The sequence below is a fragment of the Pteropus vampyrus genome, unplaced genomic scaffold (assembly GCF_000151845.1).
Source record: "Pteropus vampyrus isolate Shadow unplaced genomic scaffold, Pvam_2.0 Scaffold1, whole genome shotgun sequence".
In the NCBI taxonomy this organism is placed as follows: domain Eukaryota; kingdom Metazoa; phylum Chordata; class Mammalia; order Chiroptera; family Pteropodidae; genus Pteropus; species Pteropus vampyrus.
This window is the reverse complement of record NW_011888782.1, coordinates 366629-385718: the sequence shown is the minus strand read 5'-3', so window position 1 is coordinate 385718 and position 19090 is coordinate 366629. Positions and strand designations below refer to the sequence as shown.

At 48.2% G+C, this 19090-nt stretch overlaps 1 protein-coding gene and 1 long non-coding RNA gene across 6 annotated transcripts in view; one reads left to right on the top strand and one right to left on the bottom strand.

The window, feature by feature from the left end:
- The window catches only part of SLCO2A1 (solute carrier organic anion transporter family member 2A1), an 82235-nt gene that overhangs the window by 45689 nt on the left and 17456 nt on the right, over positions 1–19090 (bottom strand). The window contains exons 1-2 of one of the 4 annotated variants that reach the window (XM_023528868.1): positions 2597–2788; positions 1868–2005 (exon numbers count right to left, since the gene is read on the bottom strand). In XM_023528868.1, the coding sequence (XP_023384636.1) occupies positions 1868–2005; positions 2597–2752 (294 nt within the window). In that variant the 5' untranslated portion in view covers positions 2753–2788. Of the gene's footprint in view, positions 1–1867; positions 2006–2215; positions 2350–2596; positions 2789–19090 lie in introns of those variants that run through there. The other 3 variants (XM_023528791.1, XM_011357364.2, XM_023528799.1) reach the window with 3 other exon arrangements.
- LOC111737965 lies at positions 2321–13680 on the top strand. 2 transcript variants are annotated; one of them, XR_002779632.1, is made up of 4 exons: positions 2321–2407; positions 3943–8565; positions 11154–11254; positions 12827–13680. It is a non-coding gene; the product is annotated as an uncharacterized LOC111737965 (long non-coding RNA). The 2 variants fall into 2 exon arrangements; XR_002779635.1 differs by lacking the exon at positions 11154–11254.

Genomic DNA, 19090 nt, shown 5'->3' with positions numbered 1-19090 from the left:
AGATTACCTTACAGCTTTCACATTGATCAGTAGAGGTGCCTAGAACACTGTGTTGAGAAGGATTCAGAATCTGGACTCGGCAGGAAAGAGGGCTGTGGTTGATTAGCAATGTCATGGGATGGGACTGTGGTGACACAAATGTCAGATTTGTTTTCCCTGCGTCCTTCGTGAGTGAGGACAACATGTGGCAGGGGCCTTACCAAAATCATAGGCCAACATTTAGGAGGGTGCATTCTTTGTGAGGGGCGCCAGGTCCCTGTCTTGTAGGAGAGCACAACCTACATGGAGAGGTAGACCCAGTCACTAGACACATACTCAGACAGAGACACACGTGCGTTCACACACACACACACACGCAGACATACAGACAAACACACATACGCACACAGACACACAGAAAGCATTGAAGGCACACATGTGGGCCTGGAAGTTCAGAGGAGACGGTCTGAGGCCCATGAGGCCAACAAGATGGGCCACAGGGCTATATGTGTGCAGGTACGTGCATATCACAGGTGTGGGGGAATAGCCTACAGCGAGGAGTGTGTGCAGAGAGGGGCACTAAGTAGAAATTCCAGCTATGTGTTTGAAAGACAAGATTTGTGGATACAGAACTGGTGAGGGGTGGTAGGAAAGGTGGGTTGGGGATTCAGAGGGAGGTCTTAGCATGGCAGCTGTCAGACAGACCCGGGCTCAGATGCACGTGGCCAACCCAGGATGGGCCACTTAGGTTTCCGGAGGCAAGTTCCCTTGTCTGGAAAACGTGACTGTGAAGAGACCCCTCTCCTAGGGCTACAGGGTGGGTCTGGCACAAGGGAGGGGCTCCTGAGGGGCACCGCTGTGTGGGCCTTCGAGGGTCGAGGAGGAGTGAAGGGCAAAGGGGCGATACCAACTAGGAGCAGGCTGGGGGATGGGGAAACCGAAAGGTGGTGGTTGGAGGGGTGGTGTAAGGAGACATTCCTCCTTCTTTTACAGCTCCATCTTAGAAGCTATCTTAGGCAAGCCCCAGTCTCTAAATTAGCATGGACCTGAAGTTCGCTAAGTCAAGAGAAGATCGAATCACACTGCAGAGGAACTGGGCTCCCCGGATGGGGAGGCCACTGCCTTCATCCCAGAACAGTGAGTCTCATGGAAAGAGAAGAGAGAAGCCAGGCCTGGGAGCCCCACTTCCTTGCCTGGAGCCACCAACGCCGCAGCCATGATGGAAGGCTCTGCTGCCTCCCCTGCCACTTTCTCACTGGCTTCCAGTGACTTCTAGCTGACCTGCCCTTGACCTCCCCCCACCAGCCTCTCGGCCTACCCTATCTTCTCTCACTTTGAAGTGCAGTCACTGAGGGTCAGTGTGAAATCCACATTACTGGAAGGGCATAGAGATCTGATCTTTCTGGGAGTCAGAGTCATTGAGCAGCTCTGGATCCTGTGATGCTCATAAGGCAAGAGATGCTGGGCAGGGGCTGCATTCCTGGGGCTTAGACCCCTAGGACTGGAAATGGGCAAAGGCCACATAAACTCGTAGATGGTCACAGAACTCAGAGGCCCAGAGTTTGCGGGTGATGGCCCTGCACACCTCGGGCAAGCCGCTGTGCTCGCGGAGCCCCAGTGCCCTCCTGTGTCAGGTGGGAGGAGCAGGACGCAGCTCGCAGCGCTGTTGCAAGGAGGCCTCAGGTCAGGTGGCACCAGAGGCTCTCAGCTCAGGGCCTGGTGCAGGGATGCCTCAGGAAAGTAGCTGCTTCCACCACGCCCGTTGCATCTGGCTGTCTCATTTCCCCATGTGTCCGTCCCAGCTCCCCATTCCTCTGTCCCTCCTGGAGCCCCCTCCCAGATTCTGTGGTCAGGGGTTGGGTCTGATGGACCAGAACCTCCTGCTTACCTCATTCAAGCTGGAAATGAGACCCGAGGAAGAACTGGAGAGGCCAAAGCGCTTCTCGATGGTGGTGAGGCTGCTTTTGAAGTAGGCGCTGTACAGGAGCTGGCAGAGCTGCAGAAGGCCGTGGCAGAGCACGAACACCTGTGGGAAGACACCTTAGCCCGTGAGGACCCTGGACACTGAGCCCTGGCTGCCCACCTGGGCCTTCTATTATTTCCTGTCTGTTTCCTCACTTGTTACTTTATCAGGTCATCCATCCGAAGGATAAAATGCCATTGTTGTTATACCAGTGTCTCACCCTGGACTCACTCAGTGAGTCCCAGCCATTCCTATCATTCTTACCATTCTTACCATTCTTATCACTGCTGCCATAAATGGCCCCAAAAACCACAGGGTCAGAGAAGCACCCCCGGGTAAAGGCCTGATTAATCAGCTGAGCCACTTGAATTGTTTTCTAATAGCATCCCAGTGCCCTGCAGGCTGCTGCTCTGTCCTCCCTCCTGGGTCCTAGGAGGGCCGAAGTTCACTCTCCAGCCAACTCAGGTAACTCCCAAGGGTACTAACAAGCCCTAAGCCACATTGCTCCACTCCCTTGGACTTGTTCTCCATTCCCCTGGCCCCAGCAACACCCATCCAGCAAGACTCACCTCTAATATCCCAATGACACACCATGAGGGGTTCCCAAACCACCCGGTGTGAATGAATGTCCCTAAGCTTATTATCACCTCTTACCAGGGGTATCGGTGATTGTGCTGGCTCCTCCCCTGCTGGATGATAACAATAAACAGAGGGCCCAGGCCATTGTCTCTGCATCTCATTCTGCCCCATATAGCTTGTCCTATGGGTATGAGTAAATGTGAATTCTGTGGTTGATGGGGACAGATACATAGCAGGAAGGATGGAGAGGGATTTGTGGCATCTGGAACCTGCTCTAGGCTGAGCTCTGGGCCTTCCTATGTCCTCGGCCGTTGAGCTGGGCTGGGGCAGGCTCAGAGCCAGAAGTCCCACCTCCCCAGGTCCCCCAGAAGAGGCCCCTCCTGGAAATTGGACTTTTCCTCCAGGGAAGGGTGGGGGCTGTTACGCTTCAGAGTCTGCCAAAGTCTTTCTCTTAATTGAAGGGCTGGCATCTCAGGAGACCAGCTGGGGCTCCACCTTTGTTTCTGTTTCTTACAAAGCTGATCCTGCCCCCTCTGAGGAGTGAGGTGGCCACGTGGGCTCAGGACAGGTGGCCATTCCAGGCTGTGGAATCAGAGCTGACATTCGTTCTTCTACCCGCCAGGGCAGAGCCTTTGTGAGGCCAGCCTGGGGCTCCTGACAGGGCCCAGTGCTGTCTGCTCATGCATCCATATTTGCAGCCTCTAAGTCCCAGGAGGGCATCACATCCGCAAAACCAGACACCTCTCCAAACTGCTCCCTGTCCTGGGCCCACATGGGCACCTTGCTCCTCACCAGTGGAAGGACACTTGTCCACCTGGAGGCGGAGGCAGCACCCCCCTAGGGAGGCTTTACCCTGCTTCGTTTCATATATTAGAATTCTTAATATTTCGTGATAAAGGTATTTGTGAAAACGATTTAGTCTCACTCTCTTTTACGAACGGGGGAATGAAAGGCCGGAGAGGTGGAACCCGAGTGCTTCGCAGAGCAGCCTGCATGGAGCAGGCATTCTGGGCTTAGGTGTCACCCTCGAGATGCCCAAGTGGATAGTTCCGGATCTGCCTCTCACACCACAGAGCAACCTCAGCCGGTTCCTGCTCTTTCGGGTGGGCCCAGGGTTTCCCCAGCTGTGGGATAACTAGGCTGACTCGGTAGTTCTTAACTTAGCTTTGATTCATTATCACCTGCCATGTGAGTGTGGTGAGTTCTTTGTAATACAGAGGCCAGGCCTGACTGAATCGAAATCGGTGGAAGTAAAGCCCCAAATGTGTTATTTGGATACACTCCTCCTGCAGGATCTGATGGTCAAAGTGGTTTCCAATGAGACTAGAGGACGCGTTCTGGCTCTGACCATTTGTGTGCAGAGGGCAACGTGTGACGATTAGGAAAAGAAAATCAAGCCACAAACATTCTCTAATCTCTAGGAGTTTCCGCTAGAAGATAGAGAAGAAAACAGGAGCCGTGGACCCGCTTCAGGGGAAGCGGGAGGCGACTCGCCCAGGTCAGATGGTTTCTGTGGACACAGGGCATCAGAGCGCGCTCAAGCCCGGGGTCCCTGGTCCAGACCAAATCCAGGAAAGAGGGGATTTGGTCTCGGATGCCTTGCCAGATCCTCTTCTTCTGGCCATCCCTTAAAAGCTAGTGCCCCCAAACTCTGTTTATTGTCCCCTTCTCTGGACATGGCCCCCTTTCTGCCCACATGCATTGGAAATCCCATTCGCGATGCCCACACCTCAGTCCCTCATCCAGAACTTTCCCCAGAGCTTCACATTCAAGTCCATTCCACTCTCTGCTGGATGTGTCCATGTGGACGCTCTCAGACCCCTCAGACCAATCACTTCCTAAATGGGGTTCATTGTCCTCCCCCACCAACCTCTCCCATTTTTCCTTCACGCCCATCACCTTCAGTTAGTTCCCCGAACTAGAAACTGGGAATCCTAGATGCCCCGATTCCTTCACCCCTGGGATTTGGCACCACTGCTAAGCCCTGTGATTTCTTCTCGACCCGCCCTTCACTTCCAGGTCGTGCCCTCCCTCAGGGCCCTCCTCTCCCCTGGATTCCTCAGCGGCCTCTCACAGGTCTCCTCCCTGCCCCATCAAACCTCCCATCCCACCACTTCAAAAAGCGCTTTCTCAAACACAAATGTGAGCAGGTGACACATAAATTAACATCTCTCACTGGCTCCCCACTTCTTATAAGATAAAAACCAATGTTCTTGACATGGTATCTAAAATGCTACAGGGCTTGCCTGACACTTTGGCTCCATATTTTGTTGTGGTCGATTGTATTTTACATAATGGCTATACCATTATCTCTTGTCCTATGCATACCTCTTACAATATGACAATAACATTCCTTCATCAAAAAGGGGGGGTCTCTGTTCTCTCCCCTTCGATATGGGACAGTCTTAGCTACTTGCTTCTAATGAAGAGAGTGGAGCAGATGATGCCGTGTGACCTCTGAGGCTAAGTCTTGAAAGTTTAAATAGAGACTCCACCTGGCTCTTTCTCTCTTGGGACCCTTAGAACCAAGATGTCACATTGTAAGGATGCCCAGTCCTTCCTACTCATGGAGGGGACACAGGCTGGTGTTCTAGCTGACAACTCCAGCTAAAGTTTCAGCCTGCCACCAATGTCATGTTACTGAGTGAGCCTTCGGAGAATTCCAGCCCCAGCCATTAATACCAAGTGGAGCAGACATGAGCTATCCCTGCCAAGCCTTAGAAAGGTGGCAGATTCATGAGCAAACTAAATGCTGTCATTGTTTTAAGCGCTAAGTTGGGGGTTGCTTTGTTACACAGCACTAGAGAGCTGCAAAACCTGTTGCTGTACTCCTTGTCCTTCAAACTTTTCAAGGTCATACTACTTAAGTTCCCCACAGTACACATTCATTTCCTGTGTCTCTGCTCACATTCTGCACGGAATCATCTTCCCTTTCTTTGTCTGGATAACTCCTCCTTGCCCTTCAGGGGCCCCCTTGCCCAGCATGGAGCTCAGTTATGTGTCTAGTTCCAGGTTGTTTCTAAAACCCCAGCACCCTGTTGCTGACCTCTGCACAGAGGCATCTTGGTAGGTTGACACATGGCTGGCATTAACTGGCAGCATCCGTCAGAGGAGCGAGGGCTGTCATCACAGCCTTGGGGAGAGACAATGAGGGCTGGACCAAATGCGGAGGCAGTGGGGATTTGGGAAGGTTGAGTTGGCAAGGCTGCTGCTGAATGGAGCTGGAAGAAAATGGGCAGTGTTCCAGTCTGAGGGCCAGGAAGGGGGCAAGGTCATGTGTGGAGACAGGGAGCCCAGAAAGAGGAGAGTATTTGGAGAGGGAGGACAGTTTTAGGACACCTGAGTTTCTGAGCATAAAGCTCATAAAAGACCAGTCTCCCTTTAACAAATTAGTAATGAATTAACAGGAGTGACTAATCTCTCTACCAAATTCCTCAGCAGTCTCATGAGAGGAAGGTGAGGACGGCAGGAGAAAAAAAATCTGTCTCAGATCTTTTCCTGAAAGATATGCCTTTGCTCTTTCCAGTAAACACAGAAATTCCCCATTTTCTCCCCCCCAGATACTAGGTGGAAGACTCCACCTAAAGTCAGCTGGCACCTTTCCACATCCCACATCCTTTCACAGAACCAGCACTACCACCAGCTTTGGGCTGCTGCAGCCCTGTCAGGTCTGGGTGCCTGTGGGTGCCCTGGCAGAAGTGCTGGCATATGTCTGGGCCGCCAGGTTCCAGTGGACTCGGCAGATGGAGAGGAATGAGATACATGGTTGCGAGGGAGGGGCGGGAGAAAACGCCAGGAAAAGAGAAAGAAGTAGATGGATGGGACCAGCAGAGCTTTCTGGCTAAAGCCACTCAGGGTCACAGCCATCTGGCACCACTTACTGAGCTATGTGGACAAGACCCTGAGACCATGACCCAGGCTGCTGAAACTTACCAAGTACCGCTCAGCATGGGGTTTAAGAGTACATGTAGATGGACTGGTGGGAGAAGGAAAAGCTTTGCCAGTTGCATTGCAAGCCACCTTCCACCATCATTTACACAATATAGTGTTATAGGTTTTGATGGTTTGGGTTTAGAAGTCAAACGAGCCTAGGTTCAAATCCTGACTCTGTGAGGAATGGCCTGACCTTGGGCTACATATTTGACCTCTCTGACAGCGGTTTCCCCACTAGCAAATGGGTGCTATCCTTTTACCAACTGTGCCAAAGAGCCAAGAAAGACTGAAAAGATGCTGATAACACCTGTTCATATTGCTGTCGTGAGGCTTCCATGAGAGAGTGTGTCCAAAGCACTTGGTACCCTGCCCGGCCCACATACTGAGGGATATTTATTAAGCTGTGGCTTCCTCCACTCCCTCCTCTTGACCAAGTCACTGAACCTAAAGAGATTGCTTTCAATTCCCCTGTGGCATGAGAACTCTAGAAGAGAAGTCCCCACAGTGTGTTACGCAGAACACCACTGGCTCGAGATGCCCAAGCTGAAAGGATTCCCAGGAGAAAAAGTTTGGAAAACTGCATAGTATAATCTTCCCTTGTGAATATGTATAATTCACATTAGCATAATAAGGTTCTAAGATAATAATAATATCACAATAAACCTTCAGTAAAGACCTGCTTAATTTTGTTTTACCCAAATTTCTCCATACTTCTTTAACCATGGAACACCCCCCAATACCTACACTTGTAAAAAGTTTTATTTAACAGGTATTAGTATTTTGCAAAATATACTTTAGGGAGGGTCACCTGTCCCTTTTTGAAAGCAGCTTATGGTAGAATCTGAGTCTTGTGAGGAAGAAAGAGAAAGAAAACAAAGATTTATACATATAGACATTTTTCACATGGGCTGTATTATCTTCTTTAAAATAGCACACTGCCGTTTCCTATCTCCTCATGCTACTTCTTTTCTTTTTCAATGCCTTATTGCGTCCTAAAATTGCATCATGCATTTGATTTCTCACTTACTGACATCTCCCCCCACAAGAATGCAGATGTCATGGAGGAAAGATGATGTGTTTTTCAGGACACCACATCCCTCGTCCATAATCAGGGCTCAATAGCTGTCCGGTGAATGAATGTCTTTAAATACCCAACGGATGAACCTGTGTTCCAGAATATATGTCCATCAAAGTAGCTGTTTGGGAAGAGAAACCACAAAATGACAAGGCACACAAAACAGCTTTTGTGAGCTTACTCGCTCCACTTATTTACTTGGCTCAAATCATATTGGGGTATTTCTAAACCCGAACTCAAAAGTTAAAATTTTGCATTTATGTAGGAAGGGACTTTCTGGAGTAGTAAAAATATTTTATATTTTGATTGTGGTATATACATTTGTCAAAACTCATCAGTCATTTAAAATCTGTGCACTTTATTACACGTAAACTATACCTCAATAAAGTCAATCTAAGGGAAAAAATTAATTTAAAAAAGATTTTGCAAACATAAAGTATTCAAAAGTCTTCTGAAGCTTTGAAAGGAATTCCATGGTGGTTTGTTGTTGTTGTTGTTGTTGTTGTTGTTGTTGTTGTTGTGTATTATGAGCATTGACAACGTCATTGAAATAAATTTATTTTTTCAATGGGCTCATTTTGAAAGGGTCAAAACCCAGATAAAGATCAACAGTGTGTGTATGTGGGGGGCTACTATAAACAACTAAGGGGTGTGTGTGTGTGTGTGTGTGTGTGTGTGTGTGTGTGTGTGTGTGTGTTACAACTACCCATGTCTTCAGGCACATCTTGTAAGAAGGAAGCTTGAAGAGAAAGCTAATACCAGGGAACAACATTCTTGTAGGGCGTGGTGGGCAGGAAGTTCTTGGACTTCAGATGCTAATGCTACAGTTCCATTCTTTCTCTAATCCTAAGGAACACGAAGAGGAAGTTCAGGGAGGAAGGAAGCAGGGAAATTGGAGTGGTTATGAAGATCCTTTTTCTAATAAAGAGAAATGTTTTTCCACCTGTGCCAAAGGGCTAAGAAAAGCTAAAAAGATGCTGAGATGCCACGTGAAGCTTCGGAGTGGGGCCCCCAAACCCAGCCATGCTTCAGAAATGTAAGTAATACCATGAAGGGAAAACCACAAGGACCAGGAGAGAAAGCTTCACAGCTCAGGATGAATGAGAAAGGGTCAAAGTGCAGCCTAGACCTGGTTTCCTTTGCTCTACATGTGCATGACCCTCTTTTCCAAACTAAACATTGGAACTATGATCTGAGGCATCTAATCACGGTTATAGGTAAGACAAGAAGGCAAATTCTTGCTGTTGAGTCGATCGGGTTGAACAGACAGAAGCCAGCTGCTAATACTTAGATAAGTTCCCCCAAAGACACCCCCACTAGGGAGACCAATCATATTAGGGAACCTAGAATCACTTACAAGAGCTGAGAGTCTTTCCCCCTTGGCTCCACATACGTAGTCAGGCTCAGTACATCTGTGTGAGCTTTCTTCATTATAATGCTAAAGAGCACACCCAAAGGCAGAGATTTAACATGCTTATGGGGCATGTGACACATGAAAAAGCATGTAGTCACACTGTGCAAGCGCCAAGAAACCTCCGCCTCTACACGCCTAGACATGGTTCTCTTCCTGCTTAGCACCTTTTAAAAACCCTGCCCCAGCTTCCATCAGAGAACCACCCGTTTTCTACTTCCCACGGTGTTGGTTTCCTTTTGCACAAGCTTGAGAAAACTTTCTCTTTGCCTATGTTGGTATCTGGCGACCTCTCTTGATTTCCATCCTGGGAGAGCGCAAGAACCCATGGCACCGGTAACATAGGGACGCTGGGCAGAAGTTCTGAAATGTGATCTTCATAGGGTTCTTACTTGTTTGACCACTGATTCTGCTGTCAATCAACATTGATTCTGTCCACATGCACCCTGGGGAAGGCAAAGCTCTGGGATGTGACATCTCTGAGATAATTTAATGTACTGAGGGATCCCAGGAGTGGGAAGAAAACCATTCGTGAGCAGGAGATGGGGCTGGACTGAGAGGCACAAGCTGTGACCTCCTAGTTTGGACAACTGCTTCTATCCATAAATGGCCGCTGTCAGCAACCTGAATGGAACTATTCTTCAGAAAGGAGGGAGAGAGAAAGGGAGGGAAGAAGAAAGGAAGAAAAGGAGGGAGAGAGGGAGGGAGAGAGAAGAAATAGAAAAGAAGAGCCAGTGAAACCTTATTGTCACCTTCCCCAGCAATGCAGGGAGAGTTCATTGTGTGCCGAGGGCCAATCTATATAGTTCTCTGAGTGAGGAAGGAGACTCCAAGGTGCCTGCCTCTTGCTTTAGATCATCCAACCTCTATGAGTCAAATCTGGCCCCAGAGTCCATTCCGTTCCTTCTGTCTCTAGGCTGGACCTGACTGCACCCAGAGAGGCAGGACCACCTCTGAGGCTCACACATCTCTTGGGAAAGCCCCAGAACGCACACTGACAACCCCATTGGGTCTGAGGAATACTTGGCATTTGGAAGCTCTTTTTCACAGTCAACTAGAATCCCTTCTATGTCATCATAAATCCATTTAGACTTCTTTTCACTGTTTCATTGTCTTCCCTTTATTTTGAATTAATGTATGACATACATATATTTTAAAAATCAAGTTATATGGAAGGGCTTAGAATGATGAGGCTCAGCCCTGCATTCAGCTCAAGCCTACCACCAGTAGGGCAGGTCAAGGACCCACGAATCCTTCCCCAGAATGCATGTGGACAAAATCAGTGTTGGTTGACAGTAGAATCAGTGGTTAAACAGGTAATAACCCTAGGAAGATCACATTTCAGAACTTCTGCCTGGTGTCCCTATGTTACCAGCACCGTGGGTTCTGTTCTTAGTTCTTCTGTTGATTACATGCACACAACTCAAAACCATATGTTGTTCTACAATTTCTGGATTTATCAGTTTAGAACACATATCATTGTAGAAGAGGGTTCAGCTCTCCTGTCCTTAGATCTCCTACCCCTCTCTCTACTCCTCCCAACTTGTCATTGTCCTATTAGTATTTGTATCATTATTGTATCGCCTCACTTTGTGGCAAGCAACCTGGGAGTGAGGGGCGGGGTTTCCTCCTTGGCGTACAGATCCTCACGAGCCGACTTTTTCATCTACTCATAATCTCTCTCTCTCTTTCTTCTTTCTGTTATTGCTTTTTACGACTTTTTATTCATTAGTTTCATTATAATGAAGGTGTTATAGATGAGGGAAGACAAACACGTGCTTAGTTGGCCACCTTGAATTATAAACGCAATCTATTTCCTAATGCTAAGTCTGGCAAACGACTTAATTCTGCCCCCTCTTTCCCAATGGGAAAACATAGTATATGCTTATAGGTGGACTAAGTAGTCAAACCAAAATGTATACCCAAGTCCTTCTCCACAACCCTCTCTCCCACCGCACTACACTCATGCATCCCAATACTTCATTTATTTGACTAGAATCTTCCAAAGTGCTTGTGTTACTGAACTCAAGGGGTTCAGTGCTTGGGGCGTTCTAGTCAAGAATGAGACATGACTATCACTGAATAGTTTTATTTACTTGTAGCAAGTAAAGGAGGCAGGGGATTCATACCCAAAGCTCTGTCTCTCCGAAGGGAGGTTTAGCCATTGCTTATATAAACTATTTGGGTAATTACTATTGATTTCTTCTTTGCAGTTGGCTACACTTATCAAGTTGGGTTCCTGTCACACTTATCCAGTTTACAACTGTGTCTGTAAAGTACTGTGTTGCAATACACTTTGCAAGAACAGCATTTGGTAAGAGCCACCCAGACCTTGAGACCCTGGTCCTAGCTAACAGTTGGCATGTCTCCAACAGAAGGCATGTGGTCAGAGAATGGTGCTGGCTCCCGGTGTCTCCCCATCTTCACTTATACTTCTGTTTTTCAGTGTCTCTACCCTCATAGCCCACTCCCAGTCCTGGTTGGCAGTTCACCAAAGAGAGAACCAGGAGCTGAGGCTTGGGCCTCAAGAGGCCTTAATACAATGAGGCAAAGAGGAGAACTCAGAAAGGGTGATTTCTGGCTGCTTTCCAGTGGCCTCGGAGATGCAGGCATCTGAAAGGGGAGGCGGGTGCCTGGGCTGGCTCCTTTGAGGCCCACCTGAGAGGACTCTCAGAGCTGGAAGGGAGAAGGGGATCCTTGTTTCATGTTCCGATGAAAGAAGAAAGAACCAAAGCAAAAACTCAGATGTGTCCTGGAATTACTTCAGCTACGGGGCCAGTTTACCCCTCCCGTACCTTCTGCAGGGTGTGGCTTTGGATCCAAACCATGGCCAGGTGGCCCCAAAGGGGAATGTCCCTTTCAAGAAGTGATTCAGGAAATCAAATATGTTCCCATGCAGGAAGAATGCCTGAACAAGATAAAAGTTCAGAGATTCAAAATAGCCAGCCTAGGGTCAAAGTTGGTGGTATTCTTAGCAGCGATAATAAAAGGTATCTTTATATTATTATGTACTAGAAAAAGCCTTTAATAAGACAGGGTCCTGGGGGCTTGGGAAGTATAAAAATCAAAACCCTCTAAAAAGAAAAACATAGACTTCCATCACAGCTTCCTTGTTCCCTAAGAGGGAAGAAGCCAGGCTGCAGAGTGGGAACAACTGGGAGGAGAGGTCAGTTGAATGAGACCCTTAACAGTTCGCTACTGCCCAGTATAATTTTTCTCTCCAGCACCCGCTTGTCGGCCTCTACTGTTTACAAAGTGACTGACCTTACTGTCTGTCAGGGTTCTCCTCATATGACCAAGAAAGATCTCTCTTTGTGGCCTGTGAGAGCTGCTTCAGGGAGAGAGCTGGAGCCTCCGTGGAGGCCAGGAGGCCATAGGAAACCACAGCAGGCACAGAGGAGCACCAGGCTGAAGTCAACTCTCTCCCACCTTTCCACGGCCTGGGGAGGTCCCAGCCAAGGTGTCTCTCTCGGAGCCAGATCGCAAAGAAATTAGATTAGACCAAAATCTCTCAGCCATTTCTTAGTTAGTCCACTCAGCACAGATAAAACTTCACCTGAAGACCTCTATGTAAGAAAAATTAAAATAGCCACTGGAAGTCTCAATCTACAATATTCTGTAGTTTTTGTTATTTTGTGCATTTGTATTTGGTATTATTATGAATTAGGAAAAAAGGCCTTTGAGAAGATAGAATCCTGGGGACCCTTAGAAGTATAAAGATCAAAACCACTTCTAAAGAAACACATGGATTTCCGCTGCACTGTCTTGTTTGAAGGGATACAGGGCATGTAAAAGAAAGTAGATGAGCTTTTCCAGCTCCTAACACTAGTAATCCTCAAACACTTTTAGTTGTGGTTGTTTTCATTTCGTTTTGTTTTCTTCCTAGTGGTGCGTGTCTGAAGCTCAGCCCTAGAGATGGAGAAGGCAGATGTCTGGATTGACCCGGTGACATTTGTGAGGAAAGACGAAATGAAAGAGCAAAGAGTGACAGATTATCTGAGGTGAACAGGATCTGCAGTCTGGGCTTTAGAAATAACAGATTTAAAAAAATTTTTCCGGAAGAGCTGAAACATGAGCACACGAGATCTAGACAAATTTATCTGATTAGCTAGAAGCATGGTGCTCAAGGTTTCCCAGAAAAAGAAAAACTTTGAACCAAAATTATCATTGACATTTATATAAATATGTGTCCACATTCTTCTTCAGAAATCCCCAATTCCTTTTTTTGAAATCAGAAAAACTTCCCTTCATGGAACAACACAAGTGCCACGTGTCTGTTTTTGGAAGTTGGCACAGAGTAATTTGTTAGGTTGTAATAAGTATCCATTAGGAAAACTGCTCTGAATCCATTTATGGCAGGAAAAGAACATTCAGACTATATTAATATGGAAACGTCATCTATTTTATATTCTTCCAATTCTTTGCAGTAATGAGATGGGATGTTAATATTTTCCCTCGCCCTACCAAAATAGATTGTAAAGTCCTTGCAGAAATAGGTTTTTTTCCCCCTCTACTGTATCCCTTACTCTCCCCGAAAAAGTTCTGGAGGCTAGTAAATTACTTAGCAAAGCCTTGTAAACTTTTTCACTTTTGTCAGAATTATGCCCAGGGCCAACTCCCCATCAGAGCTCCCGAACATCCCCGTCTGGAGAAATGAAACCCTGGACCCATTTTAGATCTTGGTCTTGCCTAAATGTTAGCAGAAAAGAGAACAAGCGGTGACAGGGGAGGGTGTCTGGGTATTCCCCTGGGGCCACCAATGAGGAGACAGAGGAGGGAACAGATGGGTGCCCTGGCAGGACGAGGAAGGAGGCCTCGCCCAGGAAAACCCCTGGCCCAGGCAGCCTGTATCCACACTCTACCAGCTTGGCCTCAGCAGCAGCAGCTCCGGGAAGACCATCTCACCGCCCACCTCAGAGACTGCTTGAGAAACCACAGCACACCCAGTCCGCTCTATGCCACAGTAGAGGGCTGAGAATAAAGCTTTGAGAACCTGCACTAGAGTCAAAAACAGCCGACACGTGAGAGGAGGGTGAGCAGCCTGCCCACCAGGAGAGGCCAAGGTATGGACGTGTGTGGACGCCTGTTGACTTTGACCCCAGGGCTCTGCTTATTGTCAGCACTGTCCCCTCTCACTGCTCTGATTTTAGAGAGCCTCCTGAGGCTACAGCGCTCTGGAGTTGCATAGACTTGCAACAGATGTGTGGTTCAGCCTTCAGCCTACCGTTCATACCGCACATGATCATAGAGATGGGAATCCTCTGTAACAGGCCTGTCACTGGCAGAGAACCATTTTCCTGCATGAGAACATTCTCACGCAGTGTCCTGGTCACCTTAGCATTCTCTTGCCTGTGGAGGGACCCAGGAGTCATAACCACGAGCTGTCTTTACTCCCTCCCAAGATCTTATCATTCCAAAATGGTATGGCAGTCCTCTAAAGACTCGGTCCCATGCGGAGCACGGCCTTGGCAGCCAGGGTAAGATGTTCAGGAGAAAAAAAGAAAAGTCCGACCTGCAACAGAGCAGATGGCCCCACACAGGGGCATACTTCTCTGTTCATTCCCCCTCTCCGTTTTTCTGGTGCAAGGTGGAAAGATAGCAGGAGGAAAAGGCTCTTTGTCCAATGTCTAAATTTCTATCTTTCATCAGATACCTCAAGAGAATGAAATGTCCTTCCTAAGTGCTAAGCTATGAGCGCAATTCCTGATTCCAGCACTTGATCTCCTGTCGAGTGTAGGAGGGTCATGTAACCTGGTAGTCTTGGTTTCCCCATTGACTGATGACAGTCAGAACACCAAGGATATGGATCCAAAGGATTACGCGGCCTGCAGATCCCTCTGGGCAGGGAAGCAGAGACATCTGTCCCTACCGTGCCCCCTAGGCCTCCACTTTACCTCCCACAAGCCCCTCTCCCCTCCAGGCCTGCAGGTGGTCTCTCGGCGCTCTTTGTTATGGTCCTCATGACTGATCTCATGTCCATCTCTACACTCTTCCCTCTGCCTATGAAACTCAAAGCAAAATGCTGAGCACATTCTCTACCACCTACGCTGCCCCTACCCTGCGTGCTGGGTATTATGGGTCGATTCGTGTCCTCCAAAAAGATATGTTGAAGCCCATACTGCTAGTACCTGTGAATGTGACATTATTTGGAAATAGGGTCTTTGCAGATATAATCAAGTTAAGGTTGGGTCATATTGAGAAACTCTGGATACAGAGAAACACAGGATAACAGAGGCAGAGAATGGAGTGATGTGTCTACAAGCCAAAGATTTCTGGCAATCATTAGAAGCATAGGGAATATGCTCTGTGATCTCCTCGGTCCTTGACCTCTCAGTTCAGTGATAGAATCCAATCCCTCTGGCCCAGACGTCCTCGGCTGATTCTACCAGAAACCTGTTTCACTTTTCCTGGACCCATCACATTTCCTCCTCCAGCTCCAGGGAGAGTCTGCTCTCACCTGCTCTCCAGGTGACTGAGGAAGTGGGTTGCTTTATTTTTCAGTTGTTCAAGTCCCTCCAAATTCACCCAGCTATTTCCTTAATTCCTCTGTTACTCATTTACTGTCCATTGTGGACAAACACTGTGACAGCCAAGGCCTCCTCCTGTGCTAGTCACCCACTTCCTGTCTCACCTCCACTCCCATCCTTGTCTTGCCTTTGGGCTCCACTTTCTACCCTGGGTGTCCCCTTTCTCATTCCCAGGCTCTTCTGACTTTTAGCCACAGCTGAAGGGTCCTGACTGCTCATGTTTCAAGAGAATTTTCCCCAAACACATGGGCCTCTCCTATGTGTGACCCAAATAGTTACAGGAAGCCCACGTGAAATGGAGGGGGCCTCCCTTCTCTCCATAAGTTAAAATTGTTTCCCCTCCTTCCTTTCAATGCTGTCAACGCTGTCAAGTAGAACGCCCTGTCTTCTTGGAGAATTCTCACAAGTATCAGAGAGTCAGTCTGCAGGCATTTCTCCACAGGTCAGAGATTGTCTGCTAACTGATTTTTCTAGACCTTACAGAGGACAGAGTGCTACACTGATTCACTTTTCCAGACTTTTCCTTTCCCAGATTTACTCTAAACTTGTGCCTGCCAGCATGCACACCTTATTATAAGAGGCCTCCTTACCTTGCATGGCTGGCGTAGGGAGGCGGCAGCAGCACCCCTGTCACATTGAACTTGTATCTATTCCTTAAACACATGCCTCTTCATCCAGGTTCCGACTCCTTGTGGTGCTGCCCTCTGCCTAGAACTCCCTCCTGCCCCTCCCTCGCCTCCTCGCCAGCCTAGCTCTGACTCCCTTGTCAAGCTCTGTTTGAACATCACATCCTCAGGAAGCCTTCCCAGTCCCTTATCTAGACTACTCCCCTGCTGACATACTCCTGCGGGAACCTAGAGGCTTCTCTCTCTAATGCCATCACACTTGTGATTCTAGGGCAGTCGTGGTTATATGGGGCATCCACTCCCAAAGAGCTCACTTAGTTCAAAACACACGCAACTCAAGACTTGTCCTTCACTGGGTGCTGTGTCTCCTGTGACAGCTGAAATGATGCTTCCGTCTGGCACAGGTGTAGACAGAGTTTACAATTCCCTCGGCCTGCTGACTTTGAGATTTTACTGGGGGCTCTGGGTATGTTTGTGTGTGGGTGCATTATTGCTGATTTTGCCCAGAGGAAACATTTGAAATAATGTGATAAGCAAATATTTATTGAATATCATTATGGGGCAAGCACATTCTAGGGGAGACCAAGGGCCAAACAGGGCTAGACCCCTCTGAGGCAGTGTATTAATAAGATGAGGCATGGGCACATAATGGTAGTAACTACTCTCAAGGCAACATGGCAGATGCCAGAGGAGCAATACAAGTAATGGTGCCAGAGGCACTAAGAATATAGGCAGGTGAGGAAGAGATCTCTGGAGGAAGTAAGGTGGGAGCTAGGGTTTTGAGGATGAGGAGAATGTCAGAAAGTGTAGAGAAAAAAAGGGGTTATCTGAGGCCCAGGAGACAAGATGAAGAAGAGAGGAAAAACACAAGCATGATTAGGGGTCAGGGAAAGGTCTGAGAAAGTTCTGGTTAGGTGAAAGGAGAAAACCATGTCAACAAAAAGGAGTCACAGAATGTTATCTCTCTCCATCCATCACTGAAGACTTCTGGGCAGAGATAATGCACGTCAAACATTTTTAGAAAGGTTTCCCTGAAACAGTGTGAGAGACAGAGCAGAGAGAAGACAGCCTAGAGGCAGGGAGGTCAATGCAAGTTCTTGGAACAAAGCAGAAGCCTCTAGCCAGGGGTGGCAGTGGACTAGGAGACATCAGCTGGACAGAAGCTCTGGGAAGGCAATGACTTGATGACTAAGGAAAGGTGGGGAATGGTGCATGAGCATCTGAAGACCAAGGAAAGGGAAGCAAGGAACTCAAAAGACAGTGGGGGCAGGGTGAGTGGTGGGAGGCAAAGTTAGCCTGTGGGTTGGGGAAGACCGAGTGGACACCTACGGAGCCATCCTGGGTTTCAGGATAGCCACTGGGTGTCTATAGGGAAAGAGAGCCTCACATCTGACAACTATTCAACCCCATGCCCAGGAAGAAAGCATAAGGTCCCTTTTGGACCATATGGAATCCAAGGACCAATCTCCAATTAAAATGGCGACTCAGTAGCTGCACTTGAGGTCTGGGAATAAATCCCCCTTAGGCTTCATGCAGTGTTGGCACTCCTTGAGCAAGACTACAGCTGTGGGAAGATGTCTTGTCCCATTACCTCTGTTCCCTTTTGTTTCTGCTTACTGAGGCCAGAGGCTCCCTGCCTTCTGAGACTGCACGCAAATGCAAGTCATCATCTTGCGGGGTGTGCATGAAATAGAGTCCCGGGGATACCCCAACAGAACTTCACTAAATTTGTGCAAGAATCAGGAGGACAAATGGGACTTTGACAAAGCTCTCTGAGATGTCTGACTCTGATTTAAAAGATGAAGGATCTGAAGGCTGTTTGATCTCTAACAATATACAAGATTTGGTTCAAGCCAAGTGTTTTGTCTAGTCTTTAGTTGGGTAAGAGTCTGCCCATGGACCTCGCCCTGTCCCTTCTCCAGGGCAAACAGCCTTATCACTGAAGGTGCATCAGGATGCAGGTGTTCAGGCTATCTGCTTGGTCTTCTGTGATCATCCCTGGCCAGCACATGGCCTGAGGCATCTTTGCCTCAAAGAGCCTCTATTCCATCTTTACCATCCCCATCATTTCAGTTTATTTCTGGACTTTTCTGAACAAAGGGCCATGCCTTCTGAGGCCTCATGTCTTTGATTTTCCTATGTGTCTCCCAAGGTGGTCTCTCTCCCCTCCTCTCTGTCTGCCTTCCTGCCCCCTCCACTCCTCAGATTAGCAGGAAGGAGAGAAGAGGCAGGAACAGTTGCAGGGCCTAGATAGGAGAAGGTAAAGAAATTGAGTGAAATCCAGTCTTCAGGCAGAGAGAGGAGCAGGGGCTTTAGTCAGTACTGCTGAAAATGCCCAAAGCCTCTCTTGGAAATGTTTCTTCAGGTCCCAGGCTGGCGTGAGAGAGGAAAACACACTGTTACATGAGAGGTCAAGGCAGGAAGTCAAGCAAGGCATGCTAGCCTCTTTCACATCAGAAAGCCATGTTTAGATAAAAGCAACTGTATAAGGATGTACTAGGGACATCCTTCCCTAGTACCCACACCCTCTGGCACTCCCTCCCAGCCTTATGGCCCAGGACCCCAGGGAGCGACAAGGGGGGTGGGCCGTAGTCGTCTCCACCATTGCTGGGAGGGAGGGGTCGTTCGGGGTGTCATGAGGTATCCAGTCTAAACACAGGAAATGAGGCAGGAGTGGGAGCAAAGGGAAAAGCAAACCAACGTCTCGAATTCCCTGTTTATACCTACAGTATTGAACTTTAAGCTATAAATATCAGTAGTTAGAACAGTCCTGACCTCAACCTCTGAGAACATTTCCCATCACCAAACTACCTGGGGAAAAAGGCAACTGACATGGAACTCAGCCTAGCACAGCAGGACTCCTGGAGGGTCTCCAAATTCCAACATGTGGCCCACAGAGCTCCTCCTGGTGAGAAGGCTCTGACTTCCGCACCTCCCCATCCTCCTCTCTTCTGGCCCAGAGGTATTTCTCAGGGCCTGAGGTTCACAGCCTGTGGC